The sequence below is a fragment of the Pomacea canaliculata genome, linkage group LG4, assembly GCF_003073045.1.
Source record: "Pomacea canaliculata isolate SZHN2017 linkage group LG4, ASM307304v1, whole genome shotgun sequence".
Classification (NCBI taxonomy): domain Eukaryota; kingdom Metazoa; phylum Mollusca; class Gastropoda; order Architaenioglossa; family Ampullariidae; genus Pomacea; species Pomacea canaliculata.
In genome coordinates, this window is record NC_037593.1 from 5019574 (window position 1) to 5038607 (window position 19034).

At 42.5% G+C, this 19034-nt stretch overlaps 1 protein-coding gene across 1 annotated transcript; it reads left to right on the forward strand.

The window, feature by feature from the left end:
• The first annotated feature begins 13321 nt into the window (after window positions 1-13321).
• On the forward strand, window positions 13322-18509 carry LOC112562847 (histidine-rich glycoprotein-like). Its single transcript, XM_025236400.1, has 4 exons — window positions 13322-13478; window positions 16821-17079; window positions 17395-17636; window positions 18010-18509. The coding sequence occupies exons 1-4, from the start codon at window positions 13424-13426 to the stop codon at window positions 18033-18035; spliced, it is 582 nt and encodes a 193-aa protein (XP_025092185.1). The 5' UTR covers window positions 13322-13423; the 3' UTR covers window positions 18036-18509.
• The last annotated feature ends 525 nt before the right edge of the window (window positions 18510-19034 follow it).

The following is a 19034-nucleotide window of genomic DNA, read 5'->3' on the forward strand; positions in this document are numbered from 1 at the left end:
CGAGACTTCAAACACAAGAGGACGTGGTTTTGGAAAGACAAATTTGTCTGAGACTTGTAAGTGCAGGGGGACTTGGTTTGCGAGTCACCAAAAGAGAAAAAAATCATCTTTCAGACATTCTTGGTCTGAACTAAACAGAAGTCGAAGTGCGGATCAGCGAAACAAAGAACCCGGTCAAATGGTTTATCTCGGTGATAATGGCTAGACGGTAAATTAATCTATCATAGAATAACATGAAATATTTCTGAAGACATCTAATTGTCCTGAGAGATTAATTCCTTTCAAAGTGCAGACCTGGTGGATGAGGTTTCAGAATTATCTGGTCAAAGAGAAGAGCGAACTGATTTCATACTTTTTTTTTTTTTTTTTTTGGCTGTTAACGTTAGTTGAGGAAGACGATAAGACATTGAAGATAAGTTTAACACCATCACACCCGCTCGGGTACAGCTACTGCAGTCATTCCAGCTACCTCCACCACTCAGCTCTCCACATTCTCACCAGACAATAGTTACTGTTGCAATGTTTTTATTTTCCTGCTGCTGGTGAAAGTTTGTTGCTCGCGGTTTCATTCCAGAGGGAGATGCTTCAAACAGCAACAACAACATACCTACAGCAAATGACTCAACACCTTTTGCAAATGTTTTTTTTTTCTTTAGTCATAGTTGGTATTTTCTCTTTTAATGTGTTCTCTCTACAAAACAAAAACATGTTGAGACAAGCGAACAGGTCGGACAGTGGCGCCACTGAATGACCTCCGACCCCAATAATATTTCTTTATCGATACACGAAGTTCTAGAGGCACCTTTAAATTTCTGTTTAACAAGAAAATGTCGACATACGTTTGATTAAGTCTGGCAGTTTTTATATAACCGTCATGTCAATGCTTTTCCAAACTTGGCAAAATTTTATTTAAATTTGTCATGTTAGGCTTTTCTATTATCTGTGATTCTTTTCTCGTAAATAAAGTGAACGCAGATTACTTGCAACTTGCGGTTGCTGTCATAACCTGTCTAGCGATAATGGATTGGATGATAAACTGTATTTTTTTCTTTCCGATTCTGTTTTATCCATGTCTGAGATGAACGGCAATGGCATTGCAAATACATCAACCCCTAGACAGTTTATACAGACAATGGCAGAATCGCTCTCTTCCAGATAGACAAAAAATGTTGGATGGAGAGAGGGAGGTAAAGTCAGGCGAATGTGTGGCGAATGTTCTCGAGTTCGTGTGACAGAGTGGGCGATGGCCGATGGACCTGGTTAAACGAACCACTCGGGGCTTTTAGCGCAGGAAAACCCAAAAAGTCGCAATAAATCAGACGATGGACAGACCCTGCTCCCCGCAAATGGTTGCTCGGCGCCAGACACAAGCAGGTTAAGTTAACTGTTCCTGCGATATCTCGTCCACCCATTGAAACGATAAAAGGGACAGATCAGTGGTGAAAGCTGCTTTGCCTCCGAGCAACCAAATAACGTGAAATGCGGAGAGAATCGATCCCAGAAGTTGAATTTTATGGAGGGTGGAGTAAGGGGTGGAGGGAAGAAACATAACATTGGGGCTGAAAGAGCATTTATTAAAATGTCGTTGCATTCTGATCTCACATCGTCAAGACCCTTGGACCTTGTAGAGCGAATTATGGGGAACCTGCTGACTTTTGAATGCCTGATGCACGTGCTGCTGACGTGGGTGTGGTCAGCGCGTCGGGTGCTTTCTGCATGAAGGCAGTTACAGTTTTATCAACAAAAAGGATTTAGTTTTGAGCTGAACTTCTTTTATTATTCGAGCCCCATGCGCAGTTCAGTCAGCTTGGTGTCTACAGCGATAAGCTGCAGAACTTCGATACGTATCGGAGCAGCATCAATACAATGGATGGTTGAAGCTGAAACTCGCCAGCTACTGGACTGTTGTACAGTTTTGAATCACGAAAAATTTTGTGTGTGGCGATGACTTCTTTATAGAATACCGTTAGAAAAATAATATTTAAAAAATATCAAAAAATTTCACAAGAAAACGGATACAGCAAGACAGGAAAAAAAATGAATGATGGAACTAGAGAGTGGTGTCCCTTGTACTCCTTTGATGCTGCTGTGAAGGAAGGGTTTTCAAGTCTTAGAGTGTTTTTCGTGGCAGACATTGCTCCCTGCCTTGATTAAAAGACGAGAAGATACCAAGGTGTATTGTGACACTACAAAAAAATTGCTTTCGGGACTTTTTTTTTTTTCGGTGGCGAACCTTTGCTGTAATTTGGTCTCCGAAAACAGTTGTGTATGAAATTCGCGGAATTTTGACAGACTTGTCAGAAAAACAATTTTACGACATGCTGCAGTAAGTTTTTTTTTCCATTTTCCTTAAAAAAATAATTTTCCCGTATAACAATTTTTGAAGAAAAATGTTTGCTCTGACATATCTACGTTTTGTTAGCGATACTTCCACATGAAGTTCTTCACGTTTTCGTATTCTTTGCCCCAAGGCGATGTCCACGGAAGTCGCCCAAGATGTGGAAGTGAGCGCCATCGTGAAGCTGAACGTAGGCGGCACTACGTTCCAGACTACGTGGAAGACGTTGCGCTCCGTTCCTGCAACGCGACTGTCGGAGCTGGGCAGTGAGTCGGCCGAGTGGGTGGCGGAGAGAGGAGAGTTCTTCTTTGACCGTGACCCTGCGTGTTCGGGTACATCCTGGGATTGTGCAGAACTGGAGAGCTGCACCTACCCAGCTACATCTGTGCCTCCGTCATTCAGAAGGAGTTAGAGTTCTGGAAGATTCCTGAAAGCCTGGTTTGGGATTGCTGCTGGAAGGTAAAAAAAATGTTAATATACATATTTTTGTGTACGTGCGTATTTTTTTTCTCTCTCTGTCTACACTACATCTGCAGTCTATGAATGTTTTAGAGGACCTTTATTCCAAAATTGAAAAAAAGGTTCCTTTTCATTTAATCCAGTTGAAGTTCTTTTACTTTTTTAAACCAAGAAAGCAAATTAATGTCTTGCATAAAAATAATATCAGGGATTGGTTTATGAGAAATGTCAGTCAGGAATGTTATTACAAGTTGCATTTTCTTGTAAAGTATAGCCTAGAAAATGTCTTTTGTTCTGGTTTGTTTTTCCTTCAAACACACTTTCTCATAGGATGTATTCATGGCCAGCACGAAAATTCACATGAAATGTTCCTTAGTCTGAATGTTCGTATTTTTAGATTGAAGTTGGACAAAGAACAAACGTCTGAATCTTCTGTACGAGCTCAACACTCTATTTGTGAAATGGGAAAGCACATTGGTTAAATTTATGGTTAGATGACTTGCGTTCGAATCCGGAGGCGAACGGTTCGATACCCGTTTTGGCGCAAAGGACTTGCCCAATTAATATTGTTGTTGAATGAGTACCTGACTCCGTAGATGGATGGGGGAGGATAGTGCAGCAAGGTAAAGGAGATGGACCCACCATTTCTAATATCCACCCTCGAAAAAGTGTGGTCTTCAACACCAATGATGAGCAAACGTTCCGGACACTGACTCCTAACTATAAAGATAGCAAAACAAGAAACAAAGAGATTACTGAACTGTAATATAGTGTTTCATCAACAGTGTAAACTCCATTACATATTCACTGTTTATCAATTGTTTCTAATGGTAAAGCGCCATAACAACGGGTCTTACAGTATTCCACTTTAAAAATCTGAATGATAAGATTGAATTCTGATTCGTGCTGATTTAAAAAAAAATATTTAATATGGTAGTCTCCCAGAAATGTCATTCAAAGTTGTGGATTGGACATACGGCAGTCTGTATATTGCGTGAACTAGTCTGAGGTCTCCAGTTACAGATGCACAAAGAATGTTTCTCGGCTGGAAAATAATAACAAAACGTGATCTTCCCCTTTTCTCTTTTTTTAATCTCCATCAGTCTTTCAATCGACGAAAAGCGATGACGGAGACCAAGAAAGCAATCTTGTCTCCTGATGTGTTGTTTCAGTACCTGTACAAGGAGAAACAAGTGAGAAAAATGAAGGAAGAAATGACAGCCATCTTTGCGGACAGATGTCCATACTACTTCCACCGCCTCAAAGCCAAATTCAAGAGATGCAGGATGGAGAACTTCCGGTGGCGGCTGTGGACACTGTTGGAGAAACCAGATTACTGCCGCCTGTCTCTGGTCTGTGTGTCATAGTCGCTGTGACAAGTCTGGACGAATGTGTGAAAGTTTTAATATACCTGAGCTCCATAAAGGTCCATTTAATGGGTCACAAATCGCTAAAGGTCACGTGTCGATCAATTGTGACAGTTGCCCACGGAACTGATAAGATGAGTGGCGTGACTGCTGTCCCGGATAAGTGGACGGACGGTCCGGTGGTACAACGGTTAGCGCCTGTCACCAATACAGTGAGGGCTGGCTGTCCTGGGTTCAGATCTCGTCTCCGGCACGCTGTTCTTTCTCTTCAGCTGCCATCTGGTTCTAGGACTGGCTTCCTTGCTGTGCTTTATTGCTGACTCGGCGTAAAACCGAAAATTTGGCGTGCATTAGACTATGTAGAAGAAACACTTTAGCCAAGTTTTAATGTAACGGTTCTTTTTTAAGATGATGATATTAATAATAATCTTTAAAAAAAAAAAAGTTGTTTGAAAATGTATAGCGTGGTTGTAATAAATTTCTTTTCAAATGTTAAATTTTATTTTTGGGGGATGGGGGAATATAGGGTAGTTTGTTCTGTTTCTCTAGTCTGACGTGTGCGTGAATCACACGCTATTAAAGTATGAGAAGAAAGTATTTTCTGTCGGCCCAAGTCTGCATTTTTGATTTACAATCCGAAGCTGTCCCCTAGTCCACGTTTTCTGGAAGACTGAGAACGAGAGAGAGAGACATTTTTTTTTTTGTGTGAGGAAAATGTTTTACATATATATATATCTAACACGCTAGCATACCTGCGTGCTTGTTGGAGTCAGTTGGGAAGGGAGACTCAGTTTAATGTCAAAGGACTGTCGTCTGTCACAATAAACATCACAATTTTTTCATTATGATTTTATTTATTGTATTTTATTTGCTTTTTTCAGCGATTGAATAACTGCTTTAAGACAAGTAGATCTTTGTCTACATAATTTTCAACAAGTCACATAGAATAAGTTTAGGACAGCTCATAGTCTGTAATTCAGGGTTAGCCACGGGTGGAAGTAAGACGTCATTATGATGTCATCGTCAGTCCCTTCAACGGTCCTGTCTCTAACGTATTTTCTCGCAGCTGTGGTTCCGCTTCTACATGGCGCTGGTGGTGATCAGCACGTCCACCCTCTTCCTGCAGACCTTGCCGGCCATGAGGGAGTCTCTCCCCCTGGACTCCCTGGAGGCTAGCGGCGAGTACGACAACTTCACTGGTCAGTGGTTCCTGCCCTACGAGCCGCACCAGCCCGTGGACAACCCCAAGCTCATCCTGCTGATGACCACCAGGCCCACCAGGTGGTTGGTGGTCGTCGCCACCTTGTGTCTCGTCGTCTTCACCGTCGACTTTATCCTCAGGTGTGGTGTCTAATGCTGACGATGTTCTTTATATAAAACGAGAAGGTAGTCCAGTAACCATTTATTTTTCTCGTACTCACATCTGCCTTTTCTCGACAAGGACAAACCATCTTTTAACAATTTATTGTTGCCAACTACTTCAAGAACGAGAGGATGGCAAACAGAGGTGTACACAATGTTAACTAGGTTTGTTAATGAGACGGTGGCCTTGGCTTCGAACGCGTGGGTTTGAATCTCATTATATCAAAGGATGTAAAGCTTAAACCCGAAAGCTAACGTGTCAATGTTTACATCTTTATTGTCAGCACGGACCTGAAAATAGCCGCTGGCAAAGATCGTTACGAATATAATGCATTTTGCCGGTGATATCCTGACAGACATAATGGCTGCAGTTGTCAGGGAAGCTCGGAGATGGGTCATCGTCGTGACTCCACTAATCCTGGCAGACTAGGGAGGGAGCCTCAGTTTGATCTGCGAGCTCTTTTGTACCTCGCTTCTCACGCGCAGAATTATTTCACGAAGTCTCGCGAACCTTCCCGCGAGTCCCCGAGATTCGAGAAGTCAATTTTTTCTACGAACTCGCAATCTGGAAGATCTCGAAAAGGAATGTTTATTTTGGGAACACCTTGCATCAGTCTTTCGTTCCAGCTCCCTCCCTCCTCCACCTTATTCTCTCCCCTTTCCGATGGCGATTTCCGGTGGCTGTCATGTCACGTGATAGATTTGCACGTGTTTCCTGTTCAGCCAGGGACGTGCAGCAGTCGTAAAAAGTGGATCATATGGAGGATGTATTTTGTGTCTTGTTCACAAGCTCTTTAAGTCTGATTTGTCACCGTCTTAAGCCGAGGCTGAGCAGCCTGCCGGTAACAGCAGTAGATGTATGGGTTGATGGGGGGCTGGGGTGGATGGGTGGCAGATGGAGGAGGAGGGTGTTTTAATGCCGGCATTGCGAGGTCTTTCGCCTTGATGATAACATCAGATGGCCAAGACGTAAAAATACAGATATCAATTGTGTGACAGCTGAGAGGGATTAAAAATGCTAATCACCACTTGTTCGTCCAGTTCGTGGGACCTTCAGTCAGCTTGCCTTTCATATTATGAACTCGCCTCACCGTGGGCTGCTGACGTCTCCCTGAAAAACATTGACTGTCGCTCTATCATGTCAGCTTCCTTTATTCCTTCATCGACCTGGTTCAACGGATTTGGTCAGCATTAAGCCTTAGTAAGATCGATCCACGGATCAGTGGAATTTTATGCATTTCTCATGCAGATTCAACTGTCAATATTTATTTGTTTGTTTGTGCGTGTGTGTGTAGAAGACAGAGGGGGGAGGGATAGGTTGGTGAGGTGTGGGTCACATGTCGAGCTAGTTGTCGTTACATACACGATCCAGTCTCTCTTTGTGTCTTGGAATTTTTTCCAGCTGAAATACGTTCCTGGTTCAGATATTAGATGTGGAATGTTCTTTGTGTAAAACCCCGCACTCTGAATGATGATGATGATGATGATGACTACGACGACAACTATCATGATGATGTATAAAAGCTTTCCAAAAATTATGCACTCGGCTCAGTCTTACATGCCATTGCCCTATGTATGTGTTTGTATATGTGTATGCATATGCATGAGTCAATGTGTGTTTGTGTGCATATGGATGACCGTGGTATGTGTATGTATAGATGTGTATACATAGCCGTGTATATATTTATTATGTATGCATGTCTATATATTCATGTTTGTACATATGTGAATATGTGTGTACGTGTATAAATACATGCGTGTGTCCAGGTTCCTCGTGAGTCGCGAGAAGGACGTCTTCGCAAGACAGCTGCTGAATTGGCTGGACCTGGTTGTCATAGCAGCCGAATGGCTTGGGCTTCTTCTTCATGCACCAGGACACCGTAGTCCTTGCCGTCGTGGGTGAGGCTTGCCGCCTGGTGTCCTACTTCCGTTTTTTCAGGTAAAACGAAAAACTTTTGTCAACATCGCCATTCAGCACTAAGCAGAAGAAAGTATTTTTATAGACAGTGGATGAATCCACCACAGTGTGTCCCTCACCTCTAACCCTGAAGAACACGGAAGAAAAATATTCGGCTTCATGCTTATTCTGTTAAAGACCAAGAAAGAACATTCAAGAAGAAAACTGTGATGTGAATTAAACGAGATGCTCGTTCTTGACTTGGTTCACAGGTTCTACCGCCTGGGGTGGAGGTCGGACGAGGTGCGGCTGCTGAAGCTGTGTCTCGTGGACTGCCGCAAGGAGTTGCTCATGCTCATCGTCATCATCGCCATCGCCGGCGCTGGCTTCGCCATCTTCATCTACGTGGTGGAGATCTTTGAGCCTCTCACCTTCCGTAACCTGCTCGTGGCCTTTTGGTGGTCCATCATCACCTTGACCTCAGTGGGTTACGGTGACGTCGTGCCGACCTCTACCAGGGTCGGCTTGTCAGCGGGGCGTGCGCGGTCACCGGAATGCTGGTCGTGGCTCTTCCGATAGCCGTCATCGCCACTAACTTCGGCGACTACCACTCTCTGTACAGGGAGATGCGGGCGCTGATGGAAAGAAGGAAGGATGCTGCTTTGAGAGAGAAGAAGAAAGCAAAAACAAACCAAGTAGCGCCCTCTGTCGTCAATAAAAAAATCCAGATGACAAAGTTTTGAACACTCTCTCCATCAGTTGCCAAACCGTACTTCACGCTGTGCAAAAAAGACCTGGGATGGGGCGGGGGAATAATGGAATGAACTGTTTGGTTTTACCTTTGTTTCAGGCTATAAAAGCTGTGTACAGTGTTAGATACCAAACTCACCCACTGTTTGTTCTGTTTAAGATTAATAATCACTGTATTCTTGAAGACTCCGTCTGGTCGTGAACTTTCATATATGATACATTTGTGTAAAGATGTATAACACACATTAAAACTCACTGCTTGTCATTTTGTGTGTGTGTGTGTGTGTGTTTTATGTCTATGAGAGAGAAATAGTTTACTTAGTGGAAGAGGTGTAGACTTTGCGTTTTGTTTATCTTGAAGCACCGGATGCTTTCCTCGGTCAGCCTCTCTCCCGTGATGACCCATTTTATCTCATTCCACGCTCCTCTTACATGTGACAGGCCTTCACAATTTTATAGAGGAAATCCACTACTTGCCATTTACTTTATCTATTCTGAAACCTAGCAGCTAAGAGCACAGCTGTTCTCTTCATATGCAGGTTCCTCTCGTTTACTTTTTGAGAGCGCATCTCGGACCCCAACAAAGGATGGACAACAACAGCAGGAAGCTCTGTCTTTATTGCCACTTCGCCTTTTCCTGACCTCATCTTAAAGGTTGCATATACTTAGTGGCAACAGGTTGAAGAGCTTCGCAGCTCTTCAGGTCGGCCACGTCACAGGGTCCTTTAAGATGCATTTATCTTCAGATGTTGAGATTTACTCGAGCACGTCACAGCACGTCACGGCGGCCAGACCTAGCAGCTCCTACTATTGTCGAGGGCTCAGCATGATACTTGAAGTTAAAGTACAAGATGACCTGTTTAGCGATGTACCATGTAACCTGATAGACTGTCTCGGATCCATCGAACCCCTTGCTTCGCATCATCTCATTCTTCTCTCTCCCCCTCTTGTGCTATGTTCAGTTCTTAACCTCCTTTTAGGAATAGTACATCCTTCAGAGCCCGTCAACATCATTTACTTTTTCCATTGCCACGTTCGAAGCGAGGTTCTTTAAGTAAAAAACTTTTTTTTAAACCTCGCACAACTGTCATATTTCTCTGCAACATAGCATCTTGCGGTTTGGAAAAGTTTCTGGATGAGGTTTTATTATTATTATCGCTGCTTATTACTTACCGGCCAGTCAAACACAGCAGGTAGGTCAAGCGTGCAGCATAATGTGCGCCCGTCATGGTTACAAACAGTTCTCAAAGGTCGGTTTTTACCTGGCCAGGTCGGGCACACGCTGGGCTGCACACAGTTCAGAGGTCATTGCCTCCACCGGCCTCAAAGCACGCTACAGTCTCGACACGAATCCCAGCTGCAGGTGAGGACAAGGATTTCGTCCACGACGATCACCTGCAGGTTTGACATGGACATAAAGTCGATTTTCCGCTTGAAATCTTTATTTGATCATTCAGTTTACATGCGCTGTAGAAAAAAAAAATCCCGTTTTTGTTGCGAACTTTGCCTTTTGAGAGGACGAGGCTATATTGGGCACATTGATTGCTGCACGTGCAGGAAATTACAGGCAATGAGAGTTATGGCGTGGCCGATTATGCTTTTGCTTTTTTCATTTTATCTGGAGTTTTGAGATTTCTGTAATTTTCTCCTCAGCACACTTGAAACATTTTTTTGTGTTTAATTAATGGCCTTTCGCATTATCTTTTTATTTCTTATTATTTGGGGAAAGAAATGGTAGGATGTGGAATCTTTCGAAATATTTTGTTCTTGATGTAGACGACACCAGAGGATGTGCATGGTTCTTAGTGCATGTCACACCAAAAGATGTGTATTTTTTTTTTCATTATGCTACCGGTGGCTTTAAGTGAAAAAGAACTGAATAAGCCAAATTTATTTTCAGCATTGTGTCTTTGCGAATGTAAAATTGCCTTGGATCCAACTAACCCTGGCTTTAACTGGCAGCCATCTTTTCTTCCCTAAAATACTTTGCGCAGAACAATGTAGTAACAGGAGATGGCATCGATGAGAGAGAGAGAGTGGCATCTTCATTCTGAACTGTTGCGTGTGCGTTGTCGAACATGATATTTCAAATATTTCAATGCTTCTCTACTCTACCCCTCGCACAACTCAAATGAAGCGACAGACTGAAGGTCGACAATAAAACCAGTGATGGAAAAGTTAAGAGTCAACTGTCAGGGATGCAAAGTTTGTTTGAAACACATTCGTATCTTTGATCGTATCTACTGATATATATACACACAGTATATACTTTGAATTGATGTCACCAAAACCTGTTGCTGTTACACTGCTGTCATGCGATATTTGATTGTTCGATGTTTAAGATGCTATTTTTTTTCAGAATAATGAGTGGAAGCGACAAAAACAACATGAAAGAAAAACATTCATACAAAATAACAACTCTTGAGAGAAAAACGTACAGACAAAAGAAATCAGACTAGAGCAAAACCATGCTTCCTGAATATAAGAACACTCGAGGTAGAACGAGAAGAAAAGAGAAGAAAGCAAGTCTGTCTGTCTGTTAGACAAGTAAAGGAAGGAAGAAAGGAAGGAGACGCTTACAGCTCAAACAATTTGTTAAGGATGATGCTTTGGATGATAAAGGTACATGAAATCTTGTGGACTCTAACAGAAAAGAGACACCTGCAGAAGGGGGAGAAGCAAATCAGTAAAACCTCCTAATTAAAACTTGCTAATCAATCAAAATCGGGTTGTAACTGAGGGAGGTCTTCATATGGAAATCGACTCACCTGCCTTCTTCCACGAACCATGACTTTAACCACCTACAAGTTCAAGTAGGTTTATTTAAATATTGAAAGTAAAGCTCTTTGCGGCCATTTCATAGTATTGTCGTTTTCACTGTCAGTCGTTAATAAAGCACAAACAACTGATGTGCACTGGTAACAAACAACGACCAACGGGGGGACCGATCATATCTACTCTATTGGATGAAGTTGATGTGTATGTGTGAGAGGGCATAGGTGTGCGTGCCTGTTAAATGTTGTTATATGGGTATTTATGTTCAAATATACATTGTTATTTTTACATGTAAAATTATTTTATGAACTAAACAAAAATTTCTGACCATGTCGAACAAACGCCGTAAATCAAATTTACCCAGGACATGGCTAAATGAATGGCCAAGCAGCGACACCTGTTTAATATCAACTGAACATTATGGATACATCACCTTTAATACGAACATCAAACCTAGAATAAATGAAGACAAAAGATTAAAAAAAAATGTTTAGATTAAAGGTCACGTCTGTGCGCCATTTGTAATATTTGTTTTCTGAATGTGTATTGACAAACGTTAATTTGTGTTTAGTAAGATGGTGGCTGCACTTGTTCGAACAACTAATTTCTCTGTTGGAAATATTTAATATCAATTGCTTGTGTCATTGGTGTCATTCTCAGATCGATTCATCTTTTGGGCCATGGCCGATCCGACTTTCGATGTTGGACACAAATTATTGCACTGTTTTGCATAAAAATATTTTCAAAATGGGAAAACTGTTTTAGTTCATATAGCAGAATATCAAGGAAAAAGCGACAAAATAACTAGTTTTTAGTTTGGCAGTGCGTAATTTTCGGTTAAAGGGAGGTAGCTCCCACAAATCATGTATAATTTAAGAAAATGTATTACCTCCCTTGTCAAAGGCGGGCTTTAAGCTCCCGCTTAATGTTTTGTGCAGGCCGACAAAGGTCACACGCTTCTGTTATCTTCTGAGAAGAGCTCAAACAGTAAGTGATAAGGACAAGAGAAGAAATTCACCTGAACCTTCTGAAATATTTAGATTTGCAAACAAGGCCTTTGTCAGATTTTACACCCACATTTTTTAATAAAATCGCGTGTATCCGAGCTGTTGGGCGAGGGCTTTAATCTCTCCTCTCCATGAAAAGGGGATCGGTAAAGAAAACAAGTACAGAGAGATTTTATTTTACGCAGTTTTATTTACTTATTTTTGTTGTTTTCTCCAAGCTAACGTTGAACCTAATAACTGCGCTTTCAAGTTAACATTTTATTGTGTAGTTGGTTTTCGCTGTGTTGAGAAATGCTAACAGTTGGCAACCCCTCACCACAATGAAATAGTGTCCCGAATACTACTATCTTGAGTCATACTGAGTCCCAGTCGTCAACACTTTATCTTTGCTGAGATATAACAGATTAAGTGCCACTCACTGCTACCCAGTGTAAACTTGGAGCACGAGCAGTGTGATGGTCACTGTACCAAAGACACACACCACTTACTGTACGTCACCAAATATCGTGCTCTTTCAATCTACCCATGTCATTGTCACAAACTCATCCCGCTCTCTGTACTCAAACTAGTGACTCGCCAGCAGTCAACTCTACAGTAGTGGTCAGTGCTTGTATGATTATTGTTTACAACAAGAGTCTTGACTCATAAAACTGACGGTAGGGCCACTTGAACAGGGTGGCGTGAGCCTGATAGCGCCAGAAGATGAAATACCTGAGCTTTTCTCTACCGGGTACCTGGCCGGTGGCCCTGCAAACAATCATGACTCGCCACAAGTCCAGCTTCCTGCTTTGTTACATTGTAGTGGACGCCGCCTTGGACGTGTGTACACGTCTGGCTGACAACATCCACCCCTCGGGGTACACAGGCCGGCGTGTAGCCGGATACATTGTTTTGTCTGACGACACACTGTACGTGTTTCGACTGACCCGCAAACTACCACTGACACCTGAGTGGCTCAGGGTGGGCAGCGTTTTAAACAATCGGTTTGTTGGACAGTGTTGGTGCACGAGAAACAAAATGTCTGTTTCTTTTACTTTGCTTACTTTAATAAAAATCGTACACATAAAACAAATATATTGATTTTCCAGGGACAGATATTTTATATATATCCTCGCATTATTTTGTATGTGTGGTTGTGATTGTGATAAAAGAAAAATTTCTGTCCTGCTTGATTTGATTTGAAAGCCACCAACTTCCCAAACAGTCGATCATATCTTTAAAAACACGAGATTTGTTTTATCTCTTCAGGGTCTGTCTGTCTTTGGACGTGGACACAACTGTATATGATAGGTTTGATTACAACGTCTCCACAGCCGTTGAGACCTGTCGGGTGTGAACGGAAGCCCTACTGAACTCTCGCCCGCAAAGGGAGGTCACCGCTATATATATCCTGCTCGCGTGTAGTACAGGGCATGCGCAGTCTTCTCATTTCCTCCCGTGGTTACTGACACAGAAAGCAAAAGGTGACATGGCGAAAGTGAAGTTGGTTGCCTGCCTGGCTGTCCTGTCTCTACTTGCGACAGGTATGTACATGAGTGTTTCACTGTATGTCACATATATTTATGTATGAGTACTTCACTATGTAGGTAGGACCATCTACCATTACGATGAGTAGGTGAACTAGAATGTTGTCGAGGGGTATGTGCAGAGATGGTCAGCGAGTTTGTTGTGTTGTTTTCTTTGGGTTTTTTTTTTTTTTTTTTTGCTTGGTAAGCGACGAGTGATGGCAGGACACTGCGTACATGACTGATGTGGACCAGACAGTCGAGTGATGGAGCTGCTTTCAGTTTTGTAGGGGACAGGTAGCTGATTCATTTCTCCCCTGTTTTTCTCTCTCTCTCCTTTTCCAAGTATTTCCTTACTTTCTTCTCTTCTTGTGGTTTCCGGGTGTTTAAAGGATTGTACATGACACAAACAAGCATGGCGATTTAGTGAGTTCGATGCTGATGACGAGAACCGGGAAGACCAAAGCATCTTTTTAATCCTGACTCCAGGCTTGATACTCCTGGGTAGAGAGGGGTTGTTGAAAAGCTGGCTTGCTGGGGGATTACTGTTGTTTACTGAACACAAGACCTTGTGAGGGATTGTAATGCTACCCCAAGGCGGATATTTGGTCGTACAGGTTAGTCGGTTGGTTTATTTATTTTAGGAGAGGTCTTCTACCGGTGGTGTGATTTTAGCATGAACGATGGCGAGGACGAACACTCTTCTACCATTAGGACCGCGAACTTATTAGTTTGGTGTGGGCCTGCCAAGACAACTGCAGGTGAAACTATGAATACAGTAAATCCAGATTTTTTTTTCGGAGCAACACAAATTTATATTTAGTGAATCGCGGAATATTGAAGGGCAAGAAAAGAATGTCCATTACAGGATACAGAAGATACATACACCTACGATCACACGCCCAATGTCCGGGACGGAATTACCTTCTTGGCTTGGTCTGCGCATGCGCATAAAGACAGTTCTTTACCGCGCTGTATTGTCGTCTACACAATAAAACAAACAGTGGACGATAATTCACATGCGTATGGCGATCAGGTTTCTCTGGCAGTGAAAAGATTGAACAAAGACTAGACGAACGTTGACGAGAAAAGACGAAAACCGATTTTTTTAAAAATTAATGAACTTTGTTCTTATGCAAGACTTTAGCAAAGCGTTTGTTTGAGTTTTGTGAAGATGGGTTTTGTTTATCTTTATTAAATCCTTTTGTAATAATTGTGAACCTTCAGAATCCGCAGCAATAGAAAGTAACCGTTGAGGAGGCGACGATGGACGCTGTGCACACCAGTTGATCGCCAACCTCTCGCTGTGATGTGACCCTAAAGGTCAGGCCTGTCCCACGTTCCCCAAAACTAAGGTTACAGGTGCAGCGACTCAAAATGGCTTTGGAGGAGACAAGCACAACTTGAGGTTGATGACATTCCTGTCTCCTGACGCCAGTGTGACTGACACTCCTTGGCCACGTGCTGTTTTCCCATCTTTATGTTTATGTTCACGATTATCAGGTGCGGAAAAGGCTAAAGGGTATTTACAACCGGACATATTCTTGACTAAGTACATTGTGGTGTGTAGGGGTCAGGAGGTGGGTGGGTACATTTTGTACATGATCTCCACATAAAAAATTGTTATAGTCTCACGTTCTATAAAACCAGTCCGTTGAAGGCTTTCAAACGAACGTTTGCAGTAATGCGGAGGTTCTCAGGGTTATTTACTGCTCACACTGTCAGGAGGAAGTAGAGTTTGATCCCTTGCCGAGCCCCACTATCGTTCTAACTGGTAGAAAGTCTATTTAATCTCACTCTTCACCGATGGTTCAAGAGAACAAGTTAAGTGACCCAATCATTAACAGTCCTTAGAGGTCCACTACACACAAATAGAAAGAGAGTAGAAAGTGAAATGAAGCAAGTGGTGAGGACGAATAACTGGAACTGCACTTTTATTTCATCCAACGCAGGGTTACACCTTCGTTGTCATAAGGAATGGGTGGGGAATCTTTTTTTTTTTCATCCAACTGTTTAAAATTTGTAAAGCATATGTTTACATAGTTAGAAAGTTCATAAAGAAGACAGCGTATCTAGTAACAAAACATTTTTTTTCTCAAAGTGTCTGTCCGTCATGTACTCAAATATGTTCTGTTTATCCCATATTGGACTTTCTTTTGTTGTCTCTAGAAATTTACCGTTCTCTACCCCTGACTTAAACAGACTTGCATCCGAACTTGAATGAATTTTTCAGTCTAGTTGTCGCATTGTGTACAAGCCGGCTTTAGTGAAACATGTTGACCCATCAGTCAAACTGTCAAAAGGCGCCGCGAGAAGGTCGAGGTCGCGATCCTGGTCGGTCAAGTAAGTGTAAGAGTAAAGGTCACCGATGTTTGAGTTGTGTATGTACAGACTGTAGACTGTAGGGTGTAGACGAAGTGTTCAACCCGTTAAATGTGGCAGCCGACCTTCTGGAGTCAATAATGGAGGCGTGTGTGCGTGTTCACTTTGTGTTCAAGGTCTTAATTCATTTTTGTCAAGTTCTAGAACATTTCGTCGGTTCGGAGACAACAAAATAAATCGGTTTGGCTAAGTTCTGTCTTTAACCTGACTGGTCGGTTAAAAAAGAGGAGTGAAGTAGGTAGTAGGTCTGGAGGAAAACTCAAAACCCAACACACTCAGTTCAAAGTCTTCGTTTCAAAGATATGCTAACGAGATAGGAGCATGCCCTCAAGGAATTCTCACACTCTCTACTCTCCACCTGCTTATATACACCGAGAGCAAAGGGTTGTCGACAGGCACATCAGACAACAATTATTTTTATTTTCTTGACCCAAGGTCCCTGCCAGTTATAAAGCAATAGAGGGACATAGCTTGAGGGGCAAACACTGTGACGACAGAGAATTAAAGTGTTTTGAGGCTTTGATGGGCGAAGCTTTTTTTTTTAATCAGTTGAGATGTTATAGGCGAATGTTTTCATACAGACCAGCAAAGGAGGCTGGTGAACAACTATACTGAGTGTACATCATACACCATTCAACGCTGTACGTTACTCAGGAATGCGCGCGGTGTGCGCCGCGTAGACGTCACGTAAACCTCACGTAGTCACAGCAACACGGCAAACACAGCAACTGCACGTGAAGTTGTGGGTCAAAGGCAAGGGTTGCACAACCCGATGACAGAGTATGATGGCAGCTCACGCTTTCCCGTAGGAGAGAGAGAGAAAGAAAGAGAAGAGATGAGATTTAATGGTTTTTGAAACTTAAAATTGCTGCTGAACAAGCTTAGCATGTAGATTCTCTCTTTTTGTCACAGTTAACGTGACATGACACTGTCACGCAGTGTCACAAGCGGCGCTCTCATGTATTTTTGTTGTTGCAGTCATCCTGGCAGATGACAGCGAGAACAGCGTCGATGTCGACAAACCGTCGCACGGTCCAGACGGCCATTTCCTCAAGGACCGCCTACGCAGTCACGTGACCACCCACACCGGCGACAAAAGAAAGTCAGGTGAAGGTCACCGCAATGGCGGCCACGGCCACAGCAACAACCACAACCACCACAAGGGCCATGGAGTGGGCAAGTTCAGAGTTGGCGACGGGGAGCACAAGGCCATGGAGGAGGAGAACCACCTCCTGAGGTCAGCCACCGACAGCTAGACGGTTGAAAACTCTCTCCCCTCCCAGTCCATGTTCAGCCCCTCATGACAATATAAATATAAAAGTCTTGCCCCGATTTTCCAGTTTCCATGTTAATTTCTGAATTCTTTCCATGTTTGGTATATATATATACTGTTAAAAGCATTTGAAGCATGTTTGTTTCTATGTGTGACACAGAGCTAGACTACCTCATTAATTTTTATACTATGGAGTGATATTAACATGTAATACATTTATTATTGTTATTATTTAGACGGTATCGATGTTCCAGTTGATTAGCAATGCTTCCTGTGCAGTGAACCTGCGGTAAAACACTCAAAGCCGTTTGCTCATCACGGACACAACTCGAAGCACGCGGGCAAACACCACATGTCACGTGATGGCTTCCATCCTAAGCCCGTGGACCCGAAGTTCGGCGCCTTCCGCCATCGGAACGAGCATCGACAGGTCAACAGGCGAGTACCAGACGTGAAGGTTCATGGTCATGGTCACTCCAGCAACTTCAAAGCGAGCCACCATGTTGGAGAGAACCGACACGGTACGACAGGCATTTCTGAAACTTCCTCTCTTCTTCTCCCGAGCTGTATTATAACTGGATTTATATTATTTAGCAACTGTGTAAGATTTATAATGTATCGTATTTATTTCGTATCATAAAGGGGCGTAATTCATAGCTGAGTTAAACGATAACCGTTCAAAAGCAGTTTTAGTTTCAAATTGTTTCATTAGCAAAACTGAAATTTTGATTTGAACATTAATTGGGTTAGTTAATTTTAAATGCTCTGTCGTATATGCGACAGTTATTCGATTGTAAATCTGTAAATAGATTGGAGGAGTTCTTCTAATGTAAGCAACAGTTAAGAAGTTAGAAATAAGAAATATATTCAAAACCATTATCTCATTCCACGCAGGTTCTGCAAATCATATTCGTCACTAGGGGGCGTCAGATGTCAACTACATGAACATCACGTGACGTGAAGAGAAGTATCCACCTCAGCATTGTTTTATTTTATTTATTTTTTTATTTTTTTGCGACCATGGTCAACATATCTGTAAATTCAGCAGACATCCGTGCTGCCTGTCTTGTCATATCACTTGGTGTGCCAACTGATATTTCTGCAACGGAATCATGTATCATTCTTACGACGATTAATTGAATAAAAATTGTATGGTCCATTGTCTTGTATGTACTGTCTTACAACACTTGAAAAATATTCCTTACAGGATCCGAGATGCTGTGCGATCTTGCCAGTACAATAGTAGCTTACTTTCATTTCATTTTTAATTTTTTTTTTTTTATTTTAGGCTGAAAGTGAATGTGTGCTTGGTGGCAGGCAGCCTGACTTTTAATTAGAAATGCAAACGCTTCTTGCATGTACGCCTTAGAAATTAAAGAATTTAAATTGGAAAATTTGTTTTATTGTTTTTTTTCTTACTACCTGTTTGTCCAACACACACCCATAGTAGGTTAGAGAATGAGTAAATATGCATTTAGTGGTGATTAAGGAAACTACAACAACTGAATGCATAGGAGAAAATTTGCGAGACTGGCATAACACATTGACAAACGCTCGTGCGACAAGCACGCGCACACACAGTTGAAACCCGTCAAAAGGCTTACATGGATGTTTAATATAAAATAAACTGCTGGCTTCATTGACCATCATGATACAGGTCGAGCTAATTACCTCAAGGTGCTGGCGCGGCTACTAATGGCTCCCAGGCCACCAGCTGGACTCAGTGCCACTCGCTTACAGTCTGTGGACAACAAAACTTGTCGGTGATCACCTGAGTGACTCAAACCTCTCCAGGAGTCCACACCTGACGAGTGAGTCAGTGCTATCCATCCCTGACTACCATGTGTCATCATTCACCTTCCACTACAAATGGGTTGCTGCAGCTGTTGTCGCCGTCCAATTCCAGATTAGCTCCTCCT